We start from the raw sequence: 23,753 nt of genomic DNA on the forward strand, positions 1-23,753 counted from the left end.
CATTTTAACAAATAATAAGATTTACTTATTCTCACCGACTTCTTCGTGTTAATTCAGCCTTATGTGGTGCCAAAATATGCGATCTCACATCAAACTTAGGAGCATGACAACACTTTTTTTTCCTTTTTTTTCAATTAATTAAGAAAAGAACAGAAGAGAAAGAACGTTTTAAAATATTTAAACCATCAAATGCAGACTAAAAAAATTTAGCAATTTTGGACTTTGAACTGGAATATCTTATTATAGAGGACACGTAGAGCACAAGTAAAGACAGTTTTATTATTTGTATAATTTGACACCAACAAATAGATTGAACCCATTCAGAAACGCATCAATTCAGTCGTTATAGCTGAACAATAAATCTTGCCTGCGCACAACCGGCACAACTAGTTGATCGCCGTAAATGTAGCCAGTGCCTTCTTCACGCATACTTGGCACGAAACACTACAATGTCTCTTAATCTTTGAAAAAATGCCGTTGCATATTTTTGAAAAATTTAATCAAAATAAAAAATACCTATTTAATGCCAAAAAACTTGGCGCTGCTACATCAAATAACTTAAATTTATAATATATCCATTAATATTATTTATAATATATTTATTATTAATATATAATATTAAATCGTATATATTTATATAAAATATTAAATCGTATTATTATGTCCACACATCACACACATTTTAATTGTTTTTGAATATTTTTAGGTGTAGTAGCGCCAACTTTTTTTACATTATAAATATATATTTTTTAAATTAAATTTTTCTAAAAAATATATATAACAGTTTTTTTCTAAGCTTTATTTATACTTAGTGTCATTTTCTAATAGACTTTTTATAAGTAGGCAAGCGCCTACTTACATGTAGAGAAGCCTTTTTTGTACGTTTTCTTTTTTAAGGTTACTTATATATTTTATTTATTGCCAAAAAGGAGCTTTTATACAACAAAAAGATTTTATTAAATGTTTTTATTCACCACGATCGTGGTGTACTTACTACATCTTGATTTATTTTACAATTTAATGTAACATATTTTATTATTAATTACAATATCAATTAGTACAACATTTTTTATATTTACGGTAATTTCACTTCTTTACATTAACATTATATGCAGCAACTGCACGCAAAGCCTGTTAATAATTTTTAATACAACTTACGCTTGTTTACTCTTGCGTAAATTAGATGCAGTGTACATATAATTATAACAGAAATTAATAAATAGCTTTATTACAAAGAATATACTTAACAATATTATAAAAAAATTAAAGAACAAAAATGCGTAGACATCTATCAGATTTTGTTCTACCCAGCTTTGAGATCTCAGCGGCGTTACTAAAGTTCCATTTGGATGACGGACGGTGTATTCAATGCTCCAAACAGCTAAATCTAATGGCGGTATTGGCCGATCCCGGAATTCACTGGATAATTGCTTCATGTTTCTTGTATAACTGTACAAACAAATGTTTTATTATTAATGATGTAATACAAAAATTGTATTTTAATTAAAGACCGCATCTTCATTAAAAAGACAAATAGGACAAGACATAAACAGAAAAACAAAATTTTATAATTTATTATTTTATAAGCAATTGTTTCTAAAGGAATTAATAAATTGATTATACTAACTAAACATTAGAGTTCAAACATTATTTGAAATGTAAGTATATTGCTAAACTGTTTAAATAGTAATAATTAAAACATGATCGAAATATGATACCTTTCGTTGTAAAGTACTTCTTCAACTGCGTGCAATATGGACTGCGCGGACAAAGTTTTAATATCCAAGTGTATGCCAACGCCTTTAGCTACTAATATTCTTGCATTGGGTCTTTGATCCATGAAGAAAGGCATTACGATCACTGGTATACCTTTCCAAATGGCTTCCTGCGTACTGAGGAGGCCACCATGCGTCCAGATTGCTCTTACATTTTTATGAGCTAAACACATGAAGGCATATTATAATAAAGTGTGCAAATTAGAAACTTGCACTTTACTTCCTCATTATTACAGATCGCTACCATTCCTCCTATTTTATTTCGTTCACAAAAGCTCCTTTTATGAGGAAGCTTGTATTTCATTTGTTGCATATTTATTAGTATTTATTAGTTTGGCTTCTTCATAAAGGAAGCTTTATGAGCGAAATAAAATAGGAGGAATGGTAGCGATCTGTAATGATGAGGAAGCAAAGTGCAAGTTTCTAATTTACACACACGCAGAAAATTTTTCTCGAATAATGTAGAATACTTATAATAAAATTTACTAGATTTGCTAGGTACCGGTAAGATATACGCGTATTCAACCGGAAATTAATATATGACAATAGAAAAGTAATAGTTTGATCAGATACATCTTGTAACCTAAAGGTAAATAAATTTGCCATACTAACAAGGAAATATGAGAACAGTAAAAAAAGTCCCATACTAGTATGTGTATATTCGACGTTGTAGCTTGAATTGCCAACTTCACATGTCTTGGATTGAGCGTTGTTTTTTAAGACAGTATAGGAAAAATATAATCTAGAATGGTACTTATTGTGAACTGTATAGAAATATTCGTTGCGTATCTGGCAATAGTCTATGTTCTTCATAGAAATGCGATAGTAACCGCGATCGTGGACGACGGAAGGTGCGCGGCGCGAGCAGCAACGTGGGCTCGCGCGGCGAGAGGATTCGGCTCGCGCCCGCTACGCGGCGCATCGCCGGTATATTCTCGCGTGATTAAGATTCAACATCGACCTTTATATCTAGGGCAGCTCGGCAGGGTCCCTACAGCGTTCTTAAGTTCGCACGTGGCGGACAGCTGATCGCCACAGCCTATAACGGCAACTTATTCAACTTATGTTTTTTGACATGACTGCAACAGACGTCTCGTTTTTTGTTCATCAGCGATATTCGGGATAAGACACAATCGGACAAGATATAATTGAATCATTCGTCTTTAAATTAACGTAGTAAAACGCGCTCTCGAAAGTCCCATACTTGATGGAAATATTTACTTCTGTGTATAGTTTTATTTTTTGCTCTCTAAATTTTCCTATACTTTCTTGAAATCTTTTGCATATTATGACTATATCCTAGCCGTGCAAGATTAGTATAATATTTACTTTGTTCGTGTATACTTGTATTTACGAGAAAAATTTTCTGCATGCACTTTTTTCATTTTAAATTTAACCTTTTTATGAATTGAAAAAGGGTCAGCTTAGTAGCACAAGTGGAGTTTTACAATTAACGCAATGTCAAATCGATATATTGACTTTGGGAGCTCAAGCTACATGGTCCATATATGGACTTTCGCATATGGACTTGATCGCGTATAAAGCTGGATCTAATCAACCAAATTTTAAAGAATAATAATAATAATAATAATAAACTTTAATAACGGGTAATAAACCCTTTAGCGTACAAAAGAAAAAGAAAAAGAAACAAAAACAATAAAATTACACAACATACTATAAAAAGCATTTAAGTTACGAGAGTAGACGATAAAGTTTTCGGTTAAAAGTTGATGCAGAGCCACCAAAAGAGTCAACCTTATTGGAGAAATTACTTGCAGATGTTATCAGCTTATTTACACAAGAATTTGCGCTATTATACAAAGTGCTGTGATACCCGATGTGGAAGATGGAGTACTGTCTTAATTCTCTAGTCGGGATGTTAAAATAGATACGTTCCAACAAATCTGGGACAATCAGTAAAGTGGTTGGGAAGCTTAAAAATAAATGTAAGGTCAAAGGATAGTGTCTTGTTTTCTAAAAATAGCAGATTTAATTTATCTAATATACCGCAGTAGTCATGGCAAATAATTGACATAGGATTACCTAGCCGATAAGCAGCCATACGCAGAAATTTGTGCTGCACACGTTCAATCAATATCTGATGGCATTTGAAATACGGAGACCGAACTATGGAACAGTACTCTAACTTAGGGCAAACTAACTTAGAGTATAATAATTTTAAAGTGGTTATATTCTTAATTATATATGAAATAGGGGTAGAAAAGACTAAAGAATATAATAAAATTAGAAACAGCCCGATATCTTAAAATTTGCGGAAGTTAGAGCTATTACAGACATTTCCCAAAAAAATATGGACTTTTGATCGCGTAAAAAGCTGGGCCTAATCAACCAAATCTTAAAGAGTTATATATGAAATAGGGGTAGAAAAAACTGAAAAATATAATAAAATTAGAAATGGATTGATATCTCTAAATTTGCGGAAGTTAGAGCAACCACAAACATTTCTGCAAAAATTCTAAAGAGTGACCGCAAAAACAGGCCAAAAATAGCCCCTTTTTTACCCTTGAATTTAGACTTCTACTTGGTACTAAATGATAGTCTATAATAAGGCATGAATCCTCAAAAAGTTTTAGAATGAGCCGGCTTTTTATTTTCAAGATATGGAGGGTCAAAGTTGGTGATTTCACCAACTTGCGTATTCGCTGTTTTAAAACGTTGAAATGGAAACTTACATAATAATAGGTTCAAAAAACGTATTCGTTCGCTGTTATGTGATTATTTACAAGTATACGCAAATATATGTTAGTATAAATGTGAAAAAGATATACGGTTACATTAATTTGTGCACTTATTCGGAACCCATTTTGTCGTAACATTTTTTTTACAGGATCATTTCATTTTTCTGCATATCACTTCATAATCATTTAAAACCGTTTTATTTTCAGAAACTTTTATGTAAGTGTAAGTATAGGTTCTTATTTAAATAAGACGCGTCCGATATTCAACGATCTAGGCTGTGTTCGGAGAGCGCACTATCAGTGCTAGTCGCTCCATCTGCATCGTTCATTAGATATTAAACGAGGATAGATTGACATAATAGCGCTGATAGTGTGCTCTTCGAACACAGTCCCAGGATGGCGGTACGCATGACAGCGAATACGCAAGTTGGTGAAATCATCAACTTTGACCTTCCATATCTTGAAAATAAAAAGCCGGCTCAATCAAAAACTTTCTGAGGATTCATGCCTTATTATAGACTATCATTTAGTATCAAGTAGAAGTCTAAATTCAAGGGTGAAAAAAGGGGCTATTTTTGCGGTCACTCTTTTATTAAAAAAGAACCGCTTTATCGATCATCGCCAAATTCAATCCCAATCTTTCTTACATGATACTCTATCAATTAAAAAAAATGCATCCTGATATCTCAAAAATTACGGAAGTTAGACCATGAACGGACAACAAAAGCGTTACACACACACACACACACACACACACACACACACACACACACACACATTCATACATACACACGGACATTTTGTACAAAAGTGATTTTTCGGCGTTTCAGAACATTCTAAACATTTTGCCAAAAATATCTGAAAAAAAAATTTTTTCACGAAAACAAAGCTTTCTCTATGAGAAAGCAAAATACATTATAATATATTATAATAAATATAACAAACATGTTACAATAAATGGTAAATTTCAACTATTACCATGGAAATCTCACATTGATACAAATTGATAGAAAATTTCATTAGCTGTACATGTCTTTATAAAACTAATGTGACTTTATGACATTTTCAATCAACAATTTTGTCGTCTGTGTTTAATTTTTTTAAAAAAGGCAAGTTTTTTATTATAATAAAAATCACTCTCTTATTATAAAGAAATTACAATATATAGGTAATTGTAATAATTAAAAGCTAAAATTGTTTTAGGCGTGAGAAAACTACAAAATCGTCCAAACATTACTGCGAGATACTCAGATTAATTTAATACAACAAAAATTAATTTTCTTATATTGTAGTTATTTTTAATATGTAGTTGTGCTGTAATTATATACATATATATATATATATTTATATGTATCTATCCACAAAATATTTGTACATATATGCGATGTTTTCATGTTTACCGATATTTTACCAAAACACGGATGGTTGATGTAACAATTTGAATATGTATTACGTAAAAGTAAGTAATACTCACAATAATTATACATTTCATTTTGCTCAACGCTATTTTGAGAATGGTATTACAATAATATCTAAAACTCAAAATTATAGATATTCTAATGGTTAATAGAGAAATATTAAACTTAATTATAAGAATTTTTCACGTTGATAAGAGAATGTACGAAATGCAATGGCTAATTAAACAAATATTACGAGAAAATAAAAAATATGTATCTTATGTTTCTTGCACGGAAAAAAAGAGTAACTATTATTGCTAAATCTAGTCGTAAAATATGGATAACTAACATTTTTTGCAGCAAGAGCTATATTTTTGCAGCAAAAACAAAAGGTTTTGCTATTATTGCTAAATTATAGCTCTTGTTGCAAACCATATTTCACGACTAAACTTAGCTAGTTTTTTCCGTGCGTATTCTCCTAGAAATTGAGAAACGTACATAAAACTTCGCTTTGCGGCATCCATTTCACAACCATTACATTATTCGGTATCTCAAATGGCACATCAATATCTAGCTTCCACAGCACTCGTTGCTTCAGTTTCGACAAAGCCAGTATAACGATTTTAATCTTGTCTAGGCCGACATCTTTCCATTTCACATTTGTTCCTAACGATATTACAATAGCTCCATTCTTTGCTTCGTCGAGAAATACGCGCACATCCTGTAAAATAATGGTAAACTAAACATTTTGATGTTGTACAAAAATACGTATCTTAATCCCAAAACATAATCGTATACCATATAACCAATATGTTTACAAGCAGATTGTATGTAATAGTGTCACGTTCTGACTGTTATAGTTCGTCCGTTTTAAGGTCAATGCATTTAAGCAATTTACCAGGGATTTGGACAAGTCGTGTGGAGGATATTATTATTATATTTATTATTCGGGACCGAAAAGATATCTAAGTTTATACGTATGGTAACGAGGATCAGCTTTATTTATTTGGTTATAATTAGGATAATCAACGTCGAAATCGACAGGAATAGGTTTAAAGGAGGGTGCGTTTTCTAGCTGTTGCAATTGTTGGAGGAAGGGGAGAGGATCTTGATTAGAAATGACTGCTTGCTTGATCTGGAATCTGATTCGTTTAATACGAACGCGCCTACCTCCTTTCTTCGTCATTCAGCCGCGTTCGCGAAAATGAATTTTAAGCTCGCCACACTCTTCGGCAGCGCTCAAAACCAATCCGCCACACCCTCTGCTCGCCACACTCTTCGTCAGCGCTCAGATCGTCAGCGTAGAGGTCAAATTCACTTTCGGGAATTTGTCGAAATTATTATCTTTTTCTGAGAACCAACTCCGTTATCGCCACGCTTTCGGCAGCGAAAGTACTGGATCGCCACACTCTTCGTCAGCGCCCCAGCACAGATCGCCACGCTTTGTCAGCGGAAACTGCGAGTCGGAATCCCAGAAGTGACAGTGATTATTACGACCCCCAAGAATCAACCCCGTAATCGCCACGCTTTCGGCAGCGAAAGTACTGGATCGCCACACTCTTCGTCAGCGCCCCAGCACAGATCGCCACGCTTTGTCAGCGGAAACTGCGAGTCGGAATCCCAGAAGTGACAGTGATTATTACGACCCCCAAGAATCAACCCCGTAATCGCCACGCTTTCGGCAGCGAAAGTACTGGATCGCCACACTCTTCGTCAGCGCCCCAGCACAGATCGCCACGCTTTGTCAGCGGAAACTGCGAGTCGGAATCCCAGAAGTGACAGTGATTATTACGACCCCCAAGAATCAACCCCGTAATCGCCACGCTTTCGGCAGCGAAAGTACTGGATCGCCACACTCTTCGTCAGCGCCCCAGCACAGATCGCCACGCTTTGTCAGCGGAAACTGCGAGTCGGAATCCCAGAAGTGACAGTGATTATTACGACCCCCAAGAATCAACCCCGTAATCGCCACGCTTTCGGCAGCGAAAGTACTGGATCGCCACACTCTTCGTCAGCGCCCCAGCACAGATCGCCACGCTTTGTCAGCGGAAACTGCGAGTCGGAATCCCAGAAGTGACAGTGATTATTACGACCCCCAAGAATCAACCCCGTAATCGCCACGCTTTCGGCAGCGAAAGTACTGGATCGCCACACTCTTCGTCAGCGCCCCAGCACAGATCGCCACGCTTTGTCAGCGGAAACTGCGAGTCGGAATCCCAGAAGTGACAGTGATTATTACGACCCCCAAGAATCAACCCCGTAATCGCCACGCTTTCGGCAGCGAAAGTACTGGATCGCCACACTCTTCGTCAGCGCCCCAGCACAGATCGCCACGCTTTGTCAGCGGAAACTGCGAGTCGGAATCCCAGAAGTGACAGTGATTATTACGACCCCCAAGAATCAACCCCGTAATCGCCACGCTTTCGGCAGCGAAAGTACTGGATCGCCACACTCTTCGTCAGCGCCCCAGCACAGATCGCCACGCTTTGTCAGCGGAAACTGCGAGTCGGAATCCCAGAAGTGACAGTGATTATTACGACCCCCAAGAATCAACCCCGTAATCGCCACGCTTTCGGCAGCGAAAGTACTGGATCGCCACACTCTTCGTCAGCGCCCCAGCACAGATCGCCACGCTTTGTCAGCGGAAACTGCGAGTCGGAATCCCAGAAGTGACAGTGATTATTACGACCCCCAAGAATCAACCCCGTAATCGCCACGCTTTCGGCAGCGAAAGTACTGGATCGCCACACTCTTCGTCAGCGCCCCAGCACAGATCGCCACGCTTTGTCAGCGGAAACTGCGAGTCGGAATCCCAGAAGTGACAGTGATTATTACGACCCCCAAGAATCAACCCCGTAATCGCCACGCTTTCGGCAGCGAAAGTACTGGATCGCCACACTCTTCGTCAGCGCCCCAGCACAGATCGCCACGCTTTGTCAGCGGAAACTGCGAGTCGGAATCCCAGAAGTGACAGTGATTATTACGACCCCCAAGAATCAACCCCGTAATCGCCACGCTTTCGGCAGCGAAAGTACTGGATCGCCACACTCTTCGTCAGCGCCCCAGCACAGATCGCCACGCTTTGTCAGCGGAAACTGCGAGTCGGAATCCCAGAAGTGACAGTGATTATTACGACCCCCAAGAATCAACCCCGTAATCGCCACGCTTTCGGCAGCGAAAGTACTGGATCGCCACACTCTTCGTCAGCGCCCCAGCACAGATCGCCACGCTTTGTCAGCGGAAACTGCGAGTCGGAATCCCAGAAGTGACAGTGATTATTACGACCCCCAAGAATCAACCCCGTAATCGCCACGCTTTCGGCAGCGAAAGTACTGGATCGCCACACTCTTCGTCAGCGCCCCAGCACAGATCGCCACGCTTTGTCAGCGGAAACTGCGAGTCGGAATCCCAGAAGTGACAGTGATTATTACGACCCCCAAGAATCAACCCCGTAATCGCCACGCTTTCGGCAGCGAAAGTACTGGATCGCCACACTCTTCGTCAGCGCCCCAGCACAGATCGCCACGCTTTGTCAGCGGAAACTGCGAGTCGGAATCCCAGAAGTGACAGTGATTATTACGACCCCCAAGAATCAACCCCGTAATCGCCACGCTTTCGGCAGCGAAAGTACTGGATCGCCACACTCTTCGTCAGCGCCCCAGCACAGATCGCCACGCTTTGTCAGCGGAAACTGCGAGTCGGAATCCCAGAAGTGACAGTGATTATTACGACCCCCAAGAATCAACCCCGTAATCGCCACGCTTTCGGCAGCGAAAGTACTGGATCGCCACACTCTTCGTCAGCGCCCCAGCACAGATCGCCACGCTTTGTCAGCGACAACTGCGAGTCGAATCTTAGAAGTGATCGATTTATTGATTAAAATTACGAAATGAGATTCCAGATTTTTACACTTGTTCCCTTTTAAACTTATCTTACCTTTATTCTATAAATCTCAATACAACTTGTGCGTGAAGCGCGGTCTTATAAGGTATGAGAGTGTAGGGACTAAGTCCCAGAATTGAGCGCGAATGCTCGAACTTAGCGTATAGCGGAACGTAGGAAATCGAATAAGGTTAGGAGAGAGTCTGAGAATTACGTCTAGTCAAGACCGAAGTTAAAACTTATCTGCTTTCCGCGGCGTTTTTCCGCCCTATTTATACCCGAAAAAGACCGGAATCTCCCGCGCGAGATTCCCGCCTTTTTCCTACGCGTCTTAAGGGGGGGAGGTATTCTAGAAGCTTCTAGAACATTCTAGAAGCGTAGTTTTGGGCCCATCTGGCCCCCAGCCCTTCAACGGACTCCGATAAGATAATCTAAACATTTACACTAACCCGGCCGTTTCCTCGGAATTCCGAGCCTAGCGTGCGTCGTCTAAGCGTTCAAAACTTTTAACGTGCGTCGTCGAAAATATAAAATTTCCGTACGTAACAATAGTAAGCAAAAAATTGTATTATACATTTATTCAAATAAGATTCATACTCGACAGTTAATTTTCTTATAAAAGTCATTGTGATAAATATAATATTTGTAAAAGTCATTGTTATAAATATAATATTTTTGTAAAAAATATCTTTACGTTTCTAAATTTAACAATATGCAAAACAATAATATTTATCCTCAGTTTCAAATTTACTGATTCTTATAGAAATTAATTAATAATAATTTAATAAATAAAAATTATATTATATCACATACGTGATCGTTACTTATTCAATTATAAAGATGGTAAAAATATAGCATATTTAAAATATATTTTTTATACATTAATTCCTACACTAGCACCCACGTCTAAAAACCGTCTTTATTACGTTTTTCACACATGCATGTTGTTTGAGTTTATAGTTATATGTATAGGTACATATATATATATATATATGCAAATTGTATGAGAAATAAACGTATGCAAAAACTTTAATCAATTTGGAAATATACATAAAATTTTAATTTTAATAGACATTTTTCAACCATAATAACTGCGCGCTAACTAATTGTCAGACTTGCAACACAGTTGTAATTGAAGTAAAATCTCCTCTCCCCCCCCCCCCTAATTAAATCAATTCGATTTAATTTTTTATGCTATATGCATCTAAATAACTACAAAAAATTATTGCGAAAAATATTATCTCAGCCAGGGTTCGAACCTGTAGAACCTCCTTCATTCCGTGAAGACGTCGTACCAATTCGACCACTGAGGCATGTGGTAATATTTATAACAATAACCTAATATTATTATTGTAGAACCGCATACTTAAGCCCGCGTATAACAATAATAAATTTTTTTGCAATAATTTCTTTACAGTTATTTAAATGCTTAGCATCAAAATTAAATCGAATTGATTTAATTAGAGGGAGGGAGGGGATTTTACTCCAATTACAACTGTGTTGCAAGTCTAACAATTAGTCAGCGCGCAGTTATTATGATTGGAAAATATCTATTAAAATTAAAAATAATTTAATGCGAACATCTTGTTGCGGCTCTGTGCCCTATCGTTATATATGTTTGATTTCTAATTATTTGAGCTTATCACGATTATTATACATGAAATTTTTATACAATATTATTATTATATTGATTTAATAAAAGCAAAATTACAGATTTTGCTTGATCTAATAATTTAGTCACAGTTTTGCTAATTAAAACAATTAGTATTTATTACAATATCCTGAATGGCACGGAAATATCTGTGCCACACAAGAAGGAATGATAAATCCTAATTCGAGAATCTTCGAATACAGATAAAATCTAGATAATAATTTGACCGTTAAACACACGACAGAGTTTCGTTAAAATTATAAAATTTCAGTATACACAGCTTTTTTCCTATAATATTCTAATTCTATTTTTTGTTAAATTGTGTTTCTCAAGTATTAAGTTTCTCAAAAAGTATAATTTCTCTTACCTCAGAATACGTCACAACTATCTCGCCGGCAATTGGTTGCACGGCTTGGGCATTTAGACCTGCGATCTCCAGAGTGTTCGGCGGCAATGGGATCGCAGGCTCGAACGCAGGATGACTATTAATTAGTACTATGTTAATTCTGTCTTTTTCTATTTCATGTAATGGCTTTATTGCATGGCCTACATATTCCTCAGTAAGTCGTTGAATAATAGGGAAGTAATAGTAATATCTTATGAGATCATCCATAATAAAATATAGAGCATTCCATGTCCTCAGCCACAAACCTTCAGGTTTCGCAATGGATGCGGGGTTGGTTCGAACAGTCGGATAACTTGGACCACCGACGTAATCCTTCAGCCAAGGTGCAAGACTATATAGAACATAGCCTACTATGGGTGGCTTACCTTTAGCAGCCTGAAAAATAATACCTACATACAATGGAAAAAGCTAAAACTAAATAGTTATTACATCATAATAAATAAATAAAATAAAATAATTTAAGTACTATTTTGCAAAATTAAAACACTTAATTGATTCCATTTTCTAATGTGTAGTTCAGTGAGTGTCCAGTGAGTGCAAAAAGTATTCGTATAGAGAAAATTTTTTTTTTAATTTTATTTTTGAAAAAAAAATATATACACTAAAAACCTATTTCGTTGAATCAACTAAATCTTTGTTTGGATATGAGCAAACAAATTCTTTAGTTAATATAACAAAAAATTTGGTTAACATAACAAAAATTTTTTAACATAACTAATTTTTTTGTTATGTGAACCAAATTTTTGTTATATTAACTAAACAATTTGTATGCTCATATCCAAACAAGGATTTAGTTGATTCAACGAAATGGGTTTCTCAGTATATGAGTTACAATTTATTAATAACGAACAAAATAGATTTTTTTTAAGTATTTCAACTAAAGAATGTAATAATTAAAATATTTTGTCCTGATAATAAATAAAAAATTGTACTATTTGGATGCATACCAAGTATTCGTACAGTTGAGAAATTGAGCTTGTAAGATCGTGAATATGGTTATTCTCGGGGCAGCTATTTTGTTTACATTAGACAGTAGGTTATGCTTCCCAATTATGACTTTTAAAGAACAAATAATGTCAGTATTACTGCATTATTTAAGCAAAATGGGTCGCGAAGGCAGGGAAACAAGCGAAAAAGAACGAAAAATTATTATTAAAGTACATAATCAATATAAATCTCTTCGAGAAATTGCTCAGCTCGTCGACAAACCCCGATCGACAATTCAATCGATAATTGATTATTTTTGTGAAAAAAAAAACAGTGAAAAATAAACCGAGGAGTCGTAATCTTAAAGCCACAAATCTTAAGCAAAACCGACAAACGTTTTATAATCCGTCAAATTAAAATACACTCAAAAACAAGTGCTAACAAAGATTACAGCCGCACTTGAAAATCGCGATGGACACGTTTCTAATATCAATTCTATTAAAGGGTTGCTGGAGTGACGGCCGAACTTTCTCGGTGTCGATAATGTCAACATTTCTAATTTTGTTTTTCCTATATCTGTCTTTGTCTAACGAAATGACATCTATCCTTGTTCGATCGCTGCGCCATCTCTTTTGCTGCTCTGCTTACTAGCCTGCGTGTATATTTTTGTGAAAAATATACACGATTTTTTCGAAGCTCAAATTTTTTTTCCAGGCTTTCAATCTCAATTTCAACGGTACGTTATTGTTTGTGCACGTATTCTGAAGAGTGGGAACATTTCATTTCGTACATATAACCTATATATCTGTTTATATTAGAAAATATGGTTATGTGACAGCATTTTTACATTTTTTTTCAATTATCACTAATTTTTTACATTCCCACTCTTCATTAGTACCTATACTCGTGCTCTTCCCTCGCGCGCGCACGAGTCTCGACGACCGCCGGGGACCGGGGACAACAAACGTTCTGCCTGCCCTGCCACCCGCAGACCCGCAGTGCGCGTGGCTTGAGCGAACCGACAACCGGCTACGAGCGACTACCGTCCGCGACGGACGGGCGGCATCGGCGGCGCGCCGCGGACCCGAGACCTGTAAAAGGATTTTGCAATCTATAAAGCCGTTTCAAAGAACGAGCCCTGACTGTTTTTGTCGGTAATTGTTCCTTGTCCAGGATCCCCTTAATACGGTTCGAAATGTGTGCTGCGAGATTATAGATATCATGGCCGTGTTGCAAGGAAAAAGTTCTGGGTAAATGCAACTAATCGCAGTAAACGATTAGAATTCGCGAAACATCTTACAAAGGAAGACTCAGAACCAAACTCCACCGATTTCAATAAAACTTGGTAGAATTACAGAGAAAGTTTCCCCGAATATAATGATACCCTTTTTGGCTGCCAACGGTCAACTATTTCCGAAATATTTTAATAATTAATTTTGTGGCGACTTTAGTTGAATTTATTAGAATGTTTGACATACGAGTATTTGTGGCGTAGTCAATATGGCCTCATAACTTGTGGACTCGAGTTCAAATACCCCAATCAATTACTTTTTTTTTTATTCTATAATAATTAATGTATTACGATAAAAATAATTGTTGTTAATATAAAGAAACAAAATTTATTTTAATACAGCACTTTTGCTAACGTGTGATATACATATCTATACGCAGCGTTCATATCAAGAGCAAATAAGTAGAATTGACGCGATTCGTGCTGTTGCCAAATGTAAGTTTTAGTGTTTTAGATCGGTCAATATTTCATCCTCTTGTTCTTATACAAGACTGTATTTGGAAGTCACTATTTCCAACGTTTGTTCCTCTAATCGAGTTAACTTTTCAAAATAGCCAATTTTATTGACTATTCTGAAAAGTAGTCAGTTAGAGTTTAACAGATGTTGGAAATACACTGAGAAAAAAATTATTTTAATCCAAAGTAAATATTAATTAAGTGGGTTCTAACAGCTTATTTATAACCTAATATAAGACACACATATATTTATTTAAAATTAAATATTTTTATTTAAATATAAATAAATATTTACTTTAATAAAAAATAATAATTTTAAGTAAATGTATTTACTTAGTTTAAAAATTTTTTTTCTCGCAATCAGTGTAGTGGTCCTTGATCTGAGTCTGGAGAGAGAGAGAATATCATATTAATACAGTGACAAACATACAAGCGCGGCGCGAGGCTAACACGTGAGCACTGATGTTCGTTTGCTGAACAAGAACAATAGAGGATTAATAAAACTAAAGAATGTTGGAATACAGTAATTTTCTCAAACAAAAGTGAATTTAATATTTTTGTCTCTGATGGGAGATGTATGAAGTAGCAAAAAAAAAATACAGAACTCAATCCAAAAAATCTCATACCTACAGTCAAATAAAGTGGTGGTTCCGTGCTTGTTTGGGGATGTATGAACGTAACAGGGATCTTACCAAGAAAGATTTAAAAATCGCTCTTCAAAAAAATGGGAATGATTTCACCAACTATACCGCGAAACCTAGTGCAATCGATGCATCGACTACAAGCTGTGATTACCCAGCAAGAAATGACCCATCGAATCGATGTCTAATTGATGTCAAAATCATCGGTATTACATCATATCGAAATAATGCTCGAAATTTGAAGCTTATTTCGATGTTTGTGCTTTATGACATTTTTTAAAAGAAGGGATTATTTGTAACATACATTCATCGCGCCAGACTGTAAACAAGCAAATTATGTATTGTTGGCGAATTGTACTCCGGGCGTAACTCCGGATCGTCAATTAGCGTAATATGCCGGGTCGACCCCGACAGGGATCCGAGGTGCGATACGAAAACGGACACTTGTTTTAACGAGGCACAAAAGTCTTTATTTAATGCACAATCTATATACAGTTCGGTGAGCGCGCCCTTATGTGAGCGCGTCACGGTGCGCGCACGTGATTCGGTGACCGCTCGACGCGACAGTCGCGAAATGTGACCGTATGCGGCCGATCACGGCGGCTTTGGCAACGAAAGCGCATTTTGATATGCACTTGCTGAACGCTCCTACGGCGTTCAATTGCTGTCGTAATGGTTTGTGACACAAGACGCGAAACGTTCACAGGTGACGAATCGAGAAGCACGAGTCGTATAATGGCGAGGCGCGGCGCGCGCGACTTATACGCGATGTTTCACCGCTCGCTGTAGCGAGGGTGGATTGCTGAGGACGCACGAACTGCGCGAGACAATCAGCGGTGCTTGTAACGAGCACGCGAGCCGTATGCACGACGGAATAATGAGACCGCGTGAAACGGAAACTAGAACAGATACACGGCGGTGTACTACCTCGTGTTCCTGAGTACTTGAGACTACTGATCCCGGAACTCTCGCGTTTCGGGAGCTTTCGGGCCCGCGACGGGCATCGACCAATCAGCCGTGTTTTCGTGATCATGCAATCACGGCATGACGGATCGATACTCGTCGGGAAAACTTCGCGGTTCGGGTTGTCGCGGGGAGCGGCGCGAAATCCCCTCGTTCTAAGGGCGTCTGACGGATGGCGTCACCGTACGGTATTGACCGCGATCGCGACAGAAATTACGGAACATAACCGCCCGCCGCGAATAACGATTCGCAATATCCGGGGCCGCCCGCCGTGACGAACGGCGAATTCAAGCAGCCCGCATTGCTGAGCACAGCGAGGGCTGTAACTTAAATCAAATGAACAATTTATACAGAAAAGGATAATACATCTGGATAATTACAAATATGTACAGTTTCTCTTATCGCTTAGGCATCGAAGAGTGTCACTCCGGGGTGTTTAAGTCGACCGGCAGAAATGACAACTTGACCACGGCACGTTTATACGTGGATCGCGCCGTTTTGACTGAGACGACTCGCGTGAGCCCGTCTTCGCCGGGGTGACACTCCACGATCCGTCCTAACTCCCATCTGCTCGGAGGAGCGAGAGGGTTTCGCAATAATACTAAGCGTCCGACTCGAGCTAAATTCTGTACTTGACGCCACTTGAGGCGTTGCTGTAAAGTATGAAGATAATCGTTTGACCAGAGCTTCCAGAAGCTATCACGCATCGGTTAATCAATTGCCATCGAGTGAGACGCGTTTCCCTTTTGTCTAGTAACGAGGGTGCGGGTACGCTCGTTAGCGCTGAGCCTATTAAGAAATGACTCGATGTCATTGTACTGTAGTCGTCAAGATTGTCTGAAACGGGAGCGATTGGTCGCGAATTTAGACACGCTTCGATTTTACATAGGCGCGTGTTGAGCTCCTCGAATGTTAGCGTGTGCGCCCCGATGACGCGTTTCATGTGAAACTTGACGCTGCGGACGCACGCTTCCCAAAGTCCGCCGAAGTGCGGCGCGGACGGAGGAATGAAGTTCCACCGAACGCCTTGGGTTGCGATTTGATTTCGAAAATTCGGGTCGCGAGTGGCCTCACTCCACGCGACGGAGATTTCGCGCTGAGCGCCGTGAAACGTAGTTGCGTTGTCCGAGTACATATCACTGGGAACGCCGCGCCGTGCACAAAATCGATCGAATGCAGCGATGAACGCGGGAGTCGTACAATCGCTAACTAATTCAAGATGCGTCGCCTTCACCGTCATGCAGACGAACACCGCGATATACGCCTTCCGTGATTTGTGGCCTCGACCGGTCGTAGATCTAACCAGTATTGGACCGGCATAATCCACCCCGCAGTGTAGAAACGCGCGAGGCGCCGACGTGACGCGACATGAAGGAAGGTCGCCCATTAACTCGTGTGCATTCTGGGCGCTTTCCCGAGCGCATTTCACACATTTATGCAGAACCGCGCGGATCGTTTGACGCGCGCGCAGGATCCAGTAGTGATCGCGTAGTAGGTGCAGCGTTAATTGCGGCCCAGCGTGAAGGGCGCGGAGATGAGTGTCGCGTATCAACGCGGCGACCAACGGATGTGCTGCGAGCACAACCGGGTGTTCTTTGTCGTCCGGAAATGTCGAATGTCGGAGTCGGCCTTTGACTCGAATGAGCCCGCTTTTGTCTAGGAACGGGTTTAATGAGATCAGTTTACTGTTGTTCGAAATTCGCTGAGTTGAACTTAATCGCGCGTATTCCGCGGGGAATAGCATTTTTTGAATTTGTTTGAGCCAGAATTCGCGCGCGGCGTCAATTTCTTCCGGGAGTAGCGATGTCGACGCGGGAATTGACTTCGTGGTGACGGAATTCGAGCGATTCGTAGCGCGAGCGCGTCGAGTGAATCGCATTATATAGGCGGTGACGCGCACCAGTTTGTTCCATGAGGAGAATTTTTTATCGAGATCCCAGGGATCACATGATTGCACGATATGCACGGGCGCGTGAGTTCGCTCTTCCGGAAGCGACTCGACAGAACTTGATGAAGGCGCAGAAGGCCACTGATCGGACGACATTTGAGCCAGGCGGGCCCTGTCCACCATAGCGATTGGGCGATCAAAGCTTCGGGCTTGACGCCGCGCGAGACGAGGTCGGCAGGATTTTGCTGTGATGGCACGTGATGCCATTCGACATTTGGCAAGAGCGTTTGAACCTCATGTACCCGATTCGCGACAAACATTTTCCAACGCGAGGGTGGCTGTGCAAACCAAGCTTTTGTGACTTTAGAATCGGTCCAACAATGATAAGATTAAATAGCGATCGTGAATGCAGATTGCACGGCGACGATAGAACGTGCAAGCAGAACCGCGGCGAGTAACTCGAGACGAGAAATGTTCGTGGACTTAAGCGGAGCTACTCGTGACTTCGAGAGAAGGAGCGTAATTTCGACCGTTCCGTCATGATGCGTAACTTTCAGATAAACAACAGCTCCGTATGCGGAGGCGGAAGCATCGGCAAACCCGTGAACTTCCGCGGTGAGAGTATCGGAACCGTAACCGGTCCAACGCGGAATGGTGATTTGTCGCAACAGTAGTAAGAGAGAATAATAGTCTCTCCATTTACGGAGAAGGTCTTCAGGGATCACTTCGTCCCATTTGTAACGAAGCAGCCGGAGCTGCTGCATCAAGATTTTTGCGGTGACGACCACCGGAGCGATCCAGCCGAGAGAATCAAAGATTCGAGCGATGGTCAAAAGAATAGATCGCTTTGTGTCAGGAATCGATTCTGCGAGCGTGACGTCAAATTGAACGTCCGTGGTCGGATGCCATTTGATGCCGAGTATCTTGAGGCGTTCGTCTGACTCGAGCGTTTTAGCGGACGCGAAATCGTGATCCTGCGGATCTATGCCTTCGAGCAAGACTGGATTGTTGCTCACCCATTTACGGAGGTGAAATCCAGCTCGTTGCAAAAGAGAGATTACTTGATCGCGCGTCTGAAGCGCGAGAGGTATGTCATCGGCGCCGAACACAGCGTCATCGACGTACGTGTGAAGCCGCAATATCGGAACCGCGAGAGGGAAATCCGCGCCTTCGTCGTCGGCGACTTGTTCGATTACTCGAAGCGCCGCGTTTGGCGCGTTTGCCGTACCGTAAGTGACGGTGAGTAATAGGTATGCTATCAAGGGACCGTGTGGGTCGGGTCGCCATAAGATTCTTTGGTACTGAACATCCTCTTGGTGGACAAGAATCTGGCGATACATCTTGGCGATGTCGGCGGTAAAGACGAATCGAAATTGACGCCATCGCAAGATAATGAAAAATAATTTGGGTTGTAGTTTCCGGCCTATCATTAGATGGTCGTTTAGAGAGCGACTATTAGAGGTTGGTTGCGAGGCGTTGAAGACAACGCGCAAGCGAGTTGTCGCGCTATGCTCGCGGACAACGGCATGATGCGGTATATAAATAACTTGACGATTCGGAGGGTCGTCGAGGGGCGCCTTGGTCATGTGGCCAAGACGCTCATATTCCGCCAAGAAGTCGTGGTACTCCTTCGTAAGGTCGGGATTCGTTTTTAACCGCGACTCGAGACGTGAATACAGACGCGATTGCTGACGATTTTGATTCGCTAATGTCGATAGGGGGCCCCGATTTGAACGGCAGCCGCACGATATACTGCCCGTTGGGGGCACGCGAATGAGTCGAAACGAAGTGTTCTTCGCATCGGATCTCCTCTGGTGAGAGATGCGTTTGTTGAGGGAGTTCTTCGATCTCCCAGAACTGTTTTAGCTGATCTGAAATTTCCGAAAGCACCGTGTAGTGGTGCGTTTGAATGCGAGCCGGCCGTGACTGCGACGGCATAGGCATAGGTCCTGAGAAGAACCATCCAAATATCGAATTCTGAGCAACGGGCTCGTGAGGTGCGCGATTACGTACTTCCGGCAGTAGGATTGCGCCGTATAAATCAGCGCCGATAATTACGTCAATCGGCGCCGCGCTAGTCGGATCGCTATCTGCGAGAGAAAGTTTGCTAATGTACGACAAATTTGTTACATCCGGAACTCGCTGCGGAATATAAGTCGTGAGCGACTTAAGAACAAGAGCGGAGACGGAGGGCGACGGGCCCGTACCGTCACGCGCTGATACGTGAACTATAGCTGCGCTGCGTGCAGTGGCAGCCGTCTCGCCGATCCCAGTGATAGAGACGGAGACGCGCGTACGCGGGAAACGCAATCGCTGAGTTAAACGTTCGGTGATCAGAGTCGTAACGGAACCCTGATCCAATAACGCGCGAACTATATTATGTCGACCGTTGAGCCCGCTCACCTTAATCCAGGCGGTAGTCAAAAGAATATTCGATTTCGAGAAGCTAGTGTGAAATAACAAATGCAACGAGACTTCGTTAGTTGAGTCTGTTGTCGTTTCCGTAGATGAAGGTGAGCTCTCAACTGTCGAATTATTATTGTTTGCATCGGCAGCATGAAGCAATATATGGTGCTTCTGCTGACATTGACGGCAGGTGTTTTTGCTTGAACACGCATCACGAATGTGCCGCGTGCTCAAGCAATTATAACAACACCGATATTTCTTAGCGAGATCCCGTCGCTGTGCGACGCTTTTATTGTGAAAGTCCGGACACGCGGACAAGAAATGCGTCTTTTGACACATGGGACATTTATTTGTATTCGCTGCGTGAGCTTGAACTGAGGAATTTTGTTTATTTCCCTTGACAGGAGACGAAACCGGGAGAAGGTTCTCAAGCGCACGTATGTGCTGTTACAAGAAATTTATTAAGTTGATCATATGTGGAATACTCTGAAGTATCGCCGAGGTTCAATTCCCAGGCTTTACGTGTGCCTTTATCAAGTTTTTGCGTGAGCAGATAAACCAAAATGTCGTCCCATGTGTCAACCAACCGACCAAGATTTTTTAACGATTGTATCGCGACGTTCGCATTGTCGCGTAACGCGGTGAGAGCCACTGCGGACTCGGAAATTGCTTGAGGAAGCGTATGGAGAGCATGCACATGTTCATGCACTAACCGACGGCGATTATCGTATCGCGATAACAATATGCTCCAAGCAATTTTGAAATTCGCGTCAGTTAATGCCAGATTGCGGATGGCACTGCTGGCTTCACCTTTAATGCACGAATGCAAATACTGCAGGCGATTTACGTCGAGCAAGTCGCGATTGTCTATTATCAGCGCCTTAAACTGATCGCGAAACGCTTCCCACTCGCTAAACTCCCCGGAGAACTTAGGCAGATTTATCCGCGGGAGATGAAACGCGGAACGCGGCGATGCGTTGAAATGATACGGGCTTACGGGTGATGAAGCCTGTGCTGTCGTCGGCGGCTCCAGCTTGCTCATCCACTCGGCCATGTAGTCGGATGCGGCCAGGAAGGTCGCCTCGCACTTGTCGAATCGATCCTCGGTGAAGTACCGGTCTGTCATGATGAACTCGTTGGATGCTGCGGCCATGATTTGACTGTGTAGTCGCTCAAAGCGAGTAAAGTTGTCCTTGAGTTGCTGCAATCGATTGCGAACCACTCCATATGTGGGGTTCGACTTGCCGATCTTCTTGAAGTTGTCGAGAGCTCAGTCGATCGCATGGATCGTCATCTTTTGTTGGGACATGAGCTCCTCCATTTTTATGTCCGTTTCCTCTGCGAATGGCACAGTAGCACGCCGAATCCGGCTCGAAGGACCAGAAATTATGTTGGCGAATTGTACTCCGGGCGTAACTCCGGATCGCCAATTGGCGTAATATGCCGGGTCGACCCCGACAAGGATCCGAGGTGCGATACGAAAACGGACACTTGTTTTAACGAGGCACAAAAGTCTTTATTTAATGCACAATCTATATACAGTTCGGTGAGCGCGCCTTTATGTGAGCGCGTCACGGTACGCGCACGTGATTCGGTGACCGCTCGACGCGGCAGTCGCGGAATGTGACCGTATGCGGCCGATCACGGCAGCTTTGGCAACGAAAGCGCACTTTGATATGCACTTGCCGAACGCTCCTACGGCGTTCAATTGCTGTCGCACTTGTTTGTGACACAAGACGCGAAACGTTCACAGGTGACGAATCGAGAAACTCGAGTCGTATAATGGCGAGGCGCGGCGCGACTTATACGCGATGTTTCACCGCTCGCGGTAGCGAGGGTGGATTGCTGAGGACGCACGAACTGCGCGAGACAATCAGCGGTGCTTGTAACGAGCACGCGAGCCGTATGCACGACGGAATAATAAGACCGCGTGAAACGGAAACTAGAACGGATACACGGCGGTGTACTACCTCGTGTTCCGGAGTACTTGAGACTACTGATCCCGGAGCTCTCGCGTTTCGGGAGCTTTCAGGCCCGCGACGGGCATCGACCAATCAGCCGCGTTTTCGTGATCATGCGATCACGGCATGACGGATTGATACTCGTCGGGAAAACTTCGCGGTTCGGGTTGTCGCGGGGAGCGGCGCGAAATCCCCTCGTTCTAAGGGCGTCTGACGGATGGCGTCACTATACGATATTGACCGCGATCGCGACAGAAATTACGGAACAGATATCGATTCGAAGTTATTTTAATTTGCCTGTCAAATATATAATAACATTGCCATTATATAGAATGCAATATGAATAAAAAATTATATTGTATTGGCAGACATGGCTAATGTTATGATTTGAGCATTATAATAATTGCGTTACAATATTAATTTTTTAAGGCTTTTATTGCCATTAAATAGTTACTTTATAACTGTAAAAGTCACAACAAAATTCCTGTTTGTAATTTGACAATTTTAAAAATTAAAATATATAATCGACTTATTACTAATGTGTTATACAGCTATTTACATGGCGGTACGCCAAACATATATAATAGGTACATTTTTAGTACTACATCCGCTCATTTATTAAACAAGAAGTTAAATTAAGCAACTAATTAAATTATTAATATTAAATATTAATACAATAAGATATTTGTATTTACATTTATCAAAATAAAAAATAACTTTAATTATGAAAATAAATATTAAAGACAGTGTTGGGAGAAGACTTTGAACGAGCAATAAGTTCCCGCCCTTCTAGAGGGCAGCCCCCGGTTGGCGGCGCGACTCGGCGCGCCACGCGTGCGTGCGGGCATCAGTGGTGCTCACAAGAGCCTCGATCACCGTCGTGTTCAGACGTGTTAGTTACGGTTTAAGTTACAGAGTGTGATATACTTATATATAATAAAGACAGTGTTTAGAGTGTACAAAGACCAAGATTGTTGTGTTCCCTGCTCATCTCATCACATTTGAAGTCGTCCCTGATTATATTTCCAATAGGTTATGGGCCCAGGGCACGATTCCTCTGCGTGAGGAACATAGCACGAAAGTGTATATACGAAGTGTGTGAAACGCCGGCGAAGGGCATAGAAAGAGATAGAAGCATCTAAAAGATTAGAGGGTGAGTAAATAATATTCCTCGTTGCTGACGAGCAAAACGAGAGAATTCTCAGTTAATAAGAATGTTCGTTCGATAAATACTGTTACAAGGAGATAGATGTTTTTGCCATTTTTCTCGAGAAATAGAAATAGAGGTAATAATGGTAATAAGAGAATTAGAGAATAGATGTGTAAAGTGTAATAAAGAAGTAGAGAATGATGAAGGAAAAAGAGATAGAAAAATGCCGCTTGGTAGCAAGTCGGCGACGTGCGCGTGCA

At 41.0% G+C, this 23,753-nt stretch overlaps 1 protein-coding gene across 2 annotated transcripts in view; it reads right to left on the reverse strand.

Moving 5' to 3' along the window:
• Positions 1-981: 981 nt before the first annotated feature.
• The window catches only part of LOC112465079 (UDP-glucuronosyltransferase 2B15-like), a 36,408-nt gene continuing 13,636 nt past the window's right edge, over positions 982-23,753 (reverse strand). The window contains exons 2-5 of one of the 2 annotated variants that reach the window (XM_025032452.1): positions 11,772-12,199; positions 6,370-6,592; positions 1,719-1,938; positions 982-1,449 (exon numbers count right to left, since the gene is read on the reverse strand). In XM_025032452.1, coding sequence (XP_024888220.1) covers positions 1,155-1,449; positions 1,719-1,938; positions 6,370-6,592; positions 11,772-12,199 — 1,166 coding nt within the window. In that variant the 3' untranslated portion in view covers positions 982-1,154. The remainder of the gene's footprint in view (positions 1,450-1,718; positions 1,939-6,369; positions 6,593-11,771; positions 12,200-23,753) is intronic. The other variant, XM_025032451.1, reaches the window with a different exon arrangement.

Source organism: Temnothorax curvispinosus, unplaced genomic scaffold, assembly GCF_003070985.1.
Source record: "Temnothorax curvispinosus isolate PA1 unplaced genomic scaffold, ASM307098v1 QBEX01014900.1, whole genome shotgun sequence".
NCBI classification, from domain to species: Eukaryota; Metazoa; Arthropoda; class Insecta; order Hymenoptera; family Formicidae; genus Temnothorax; species Temnothorax curvispinosus.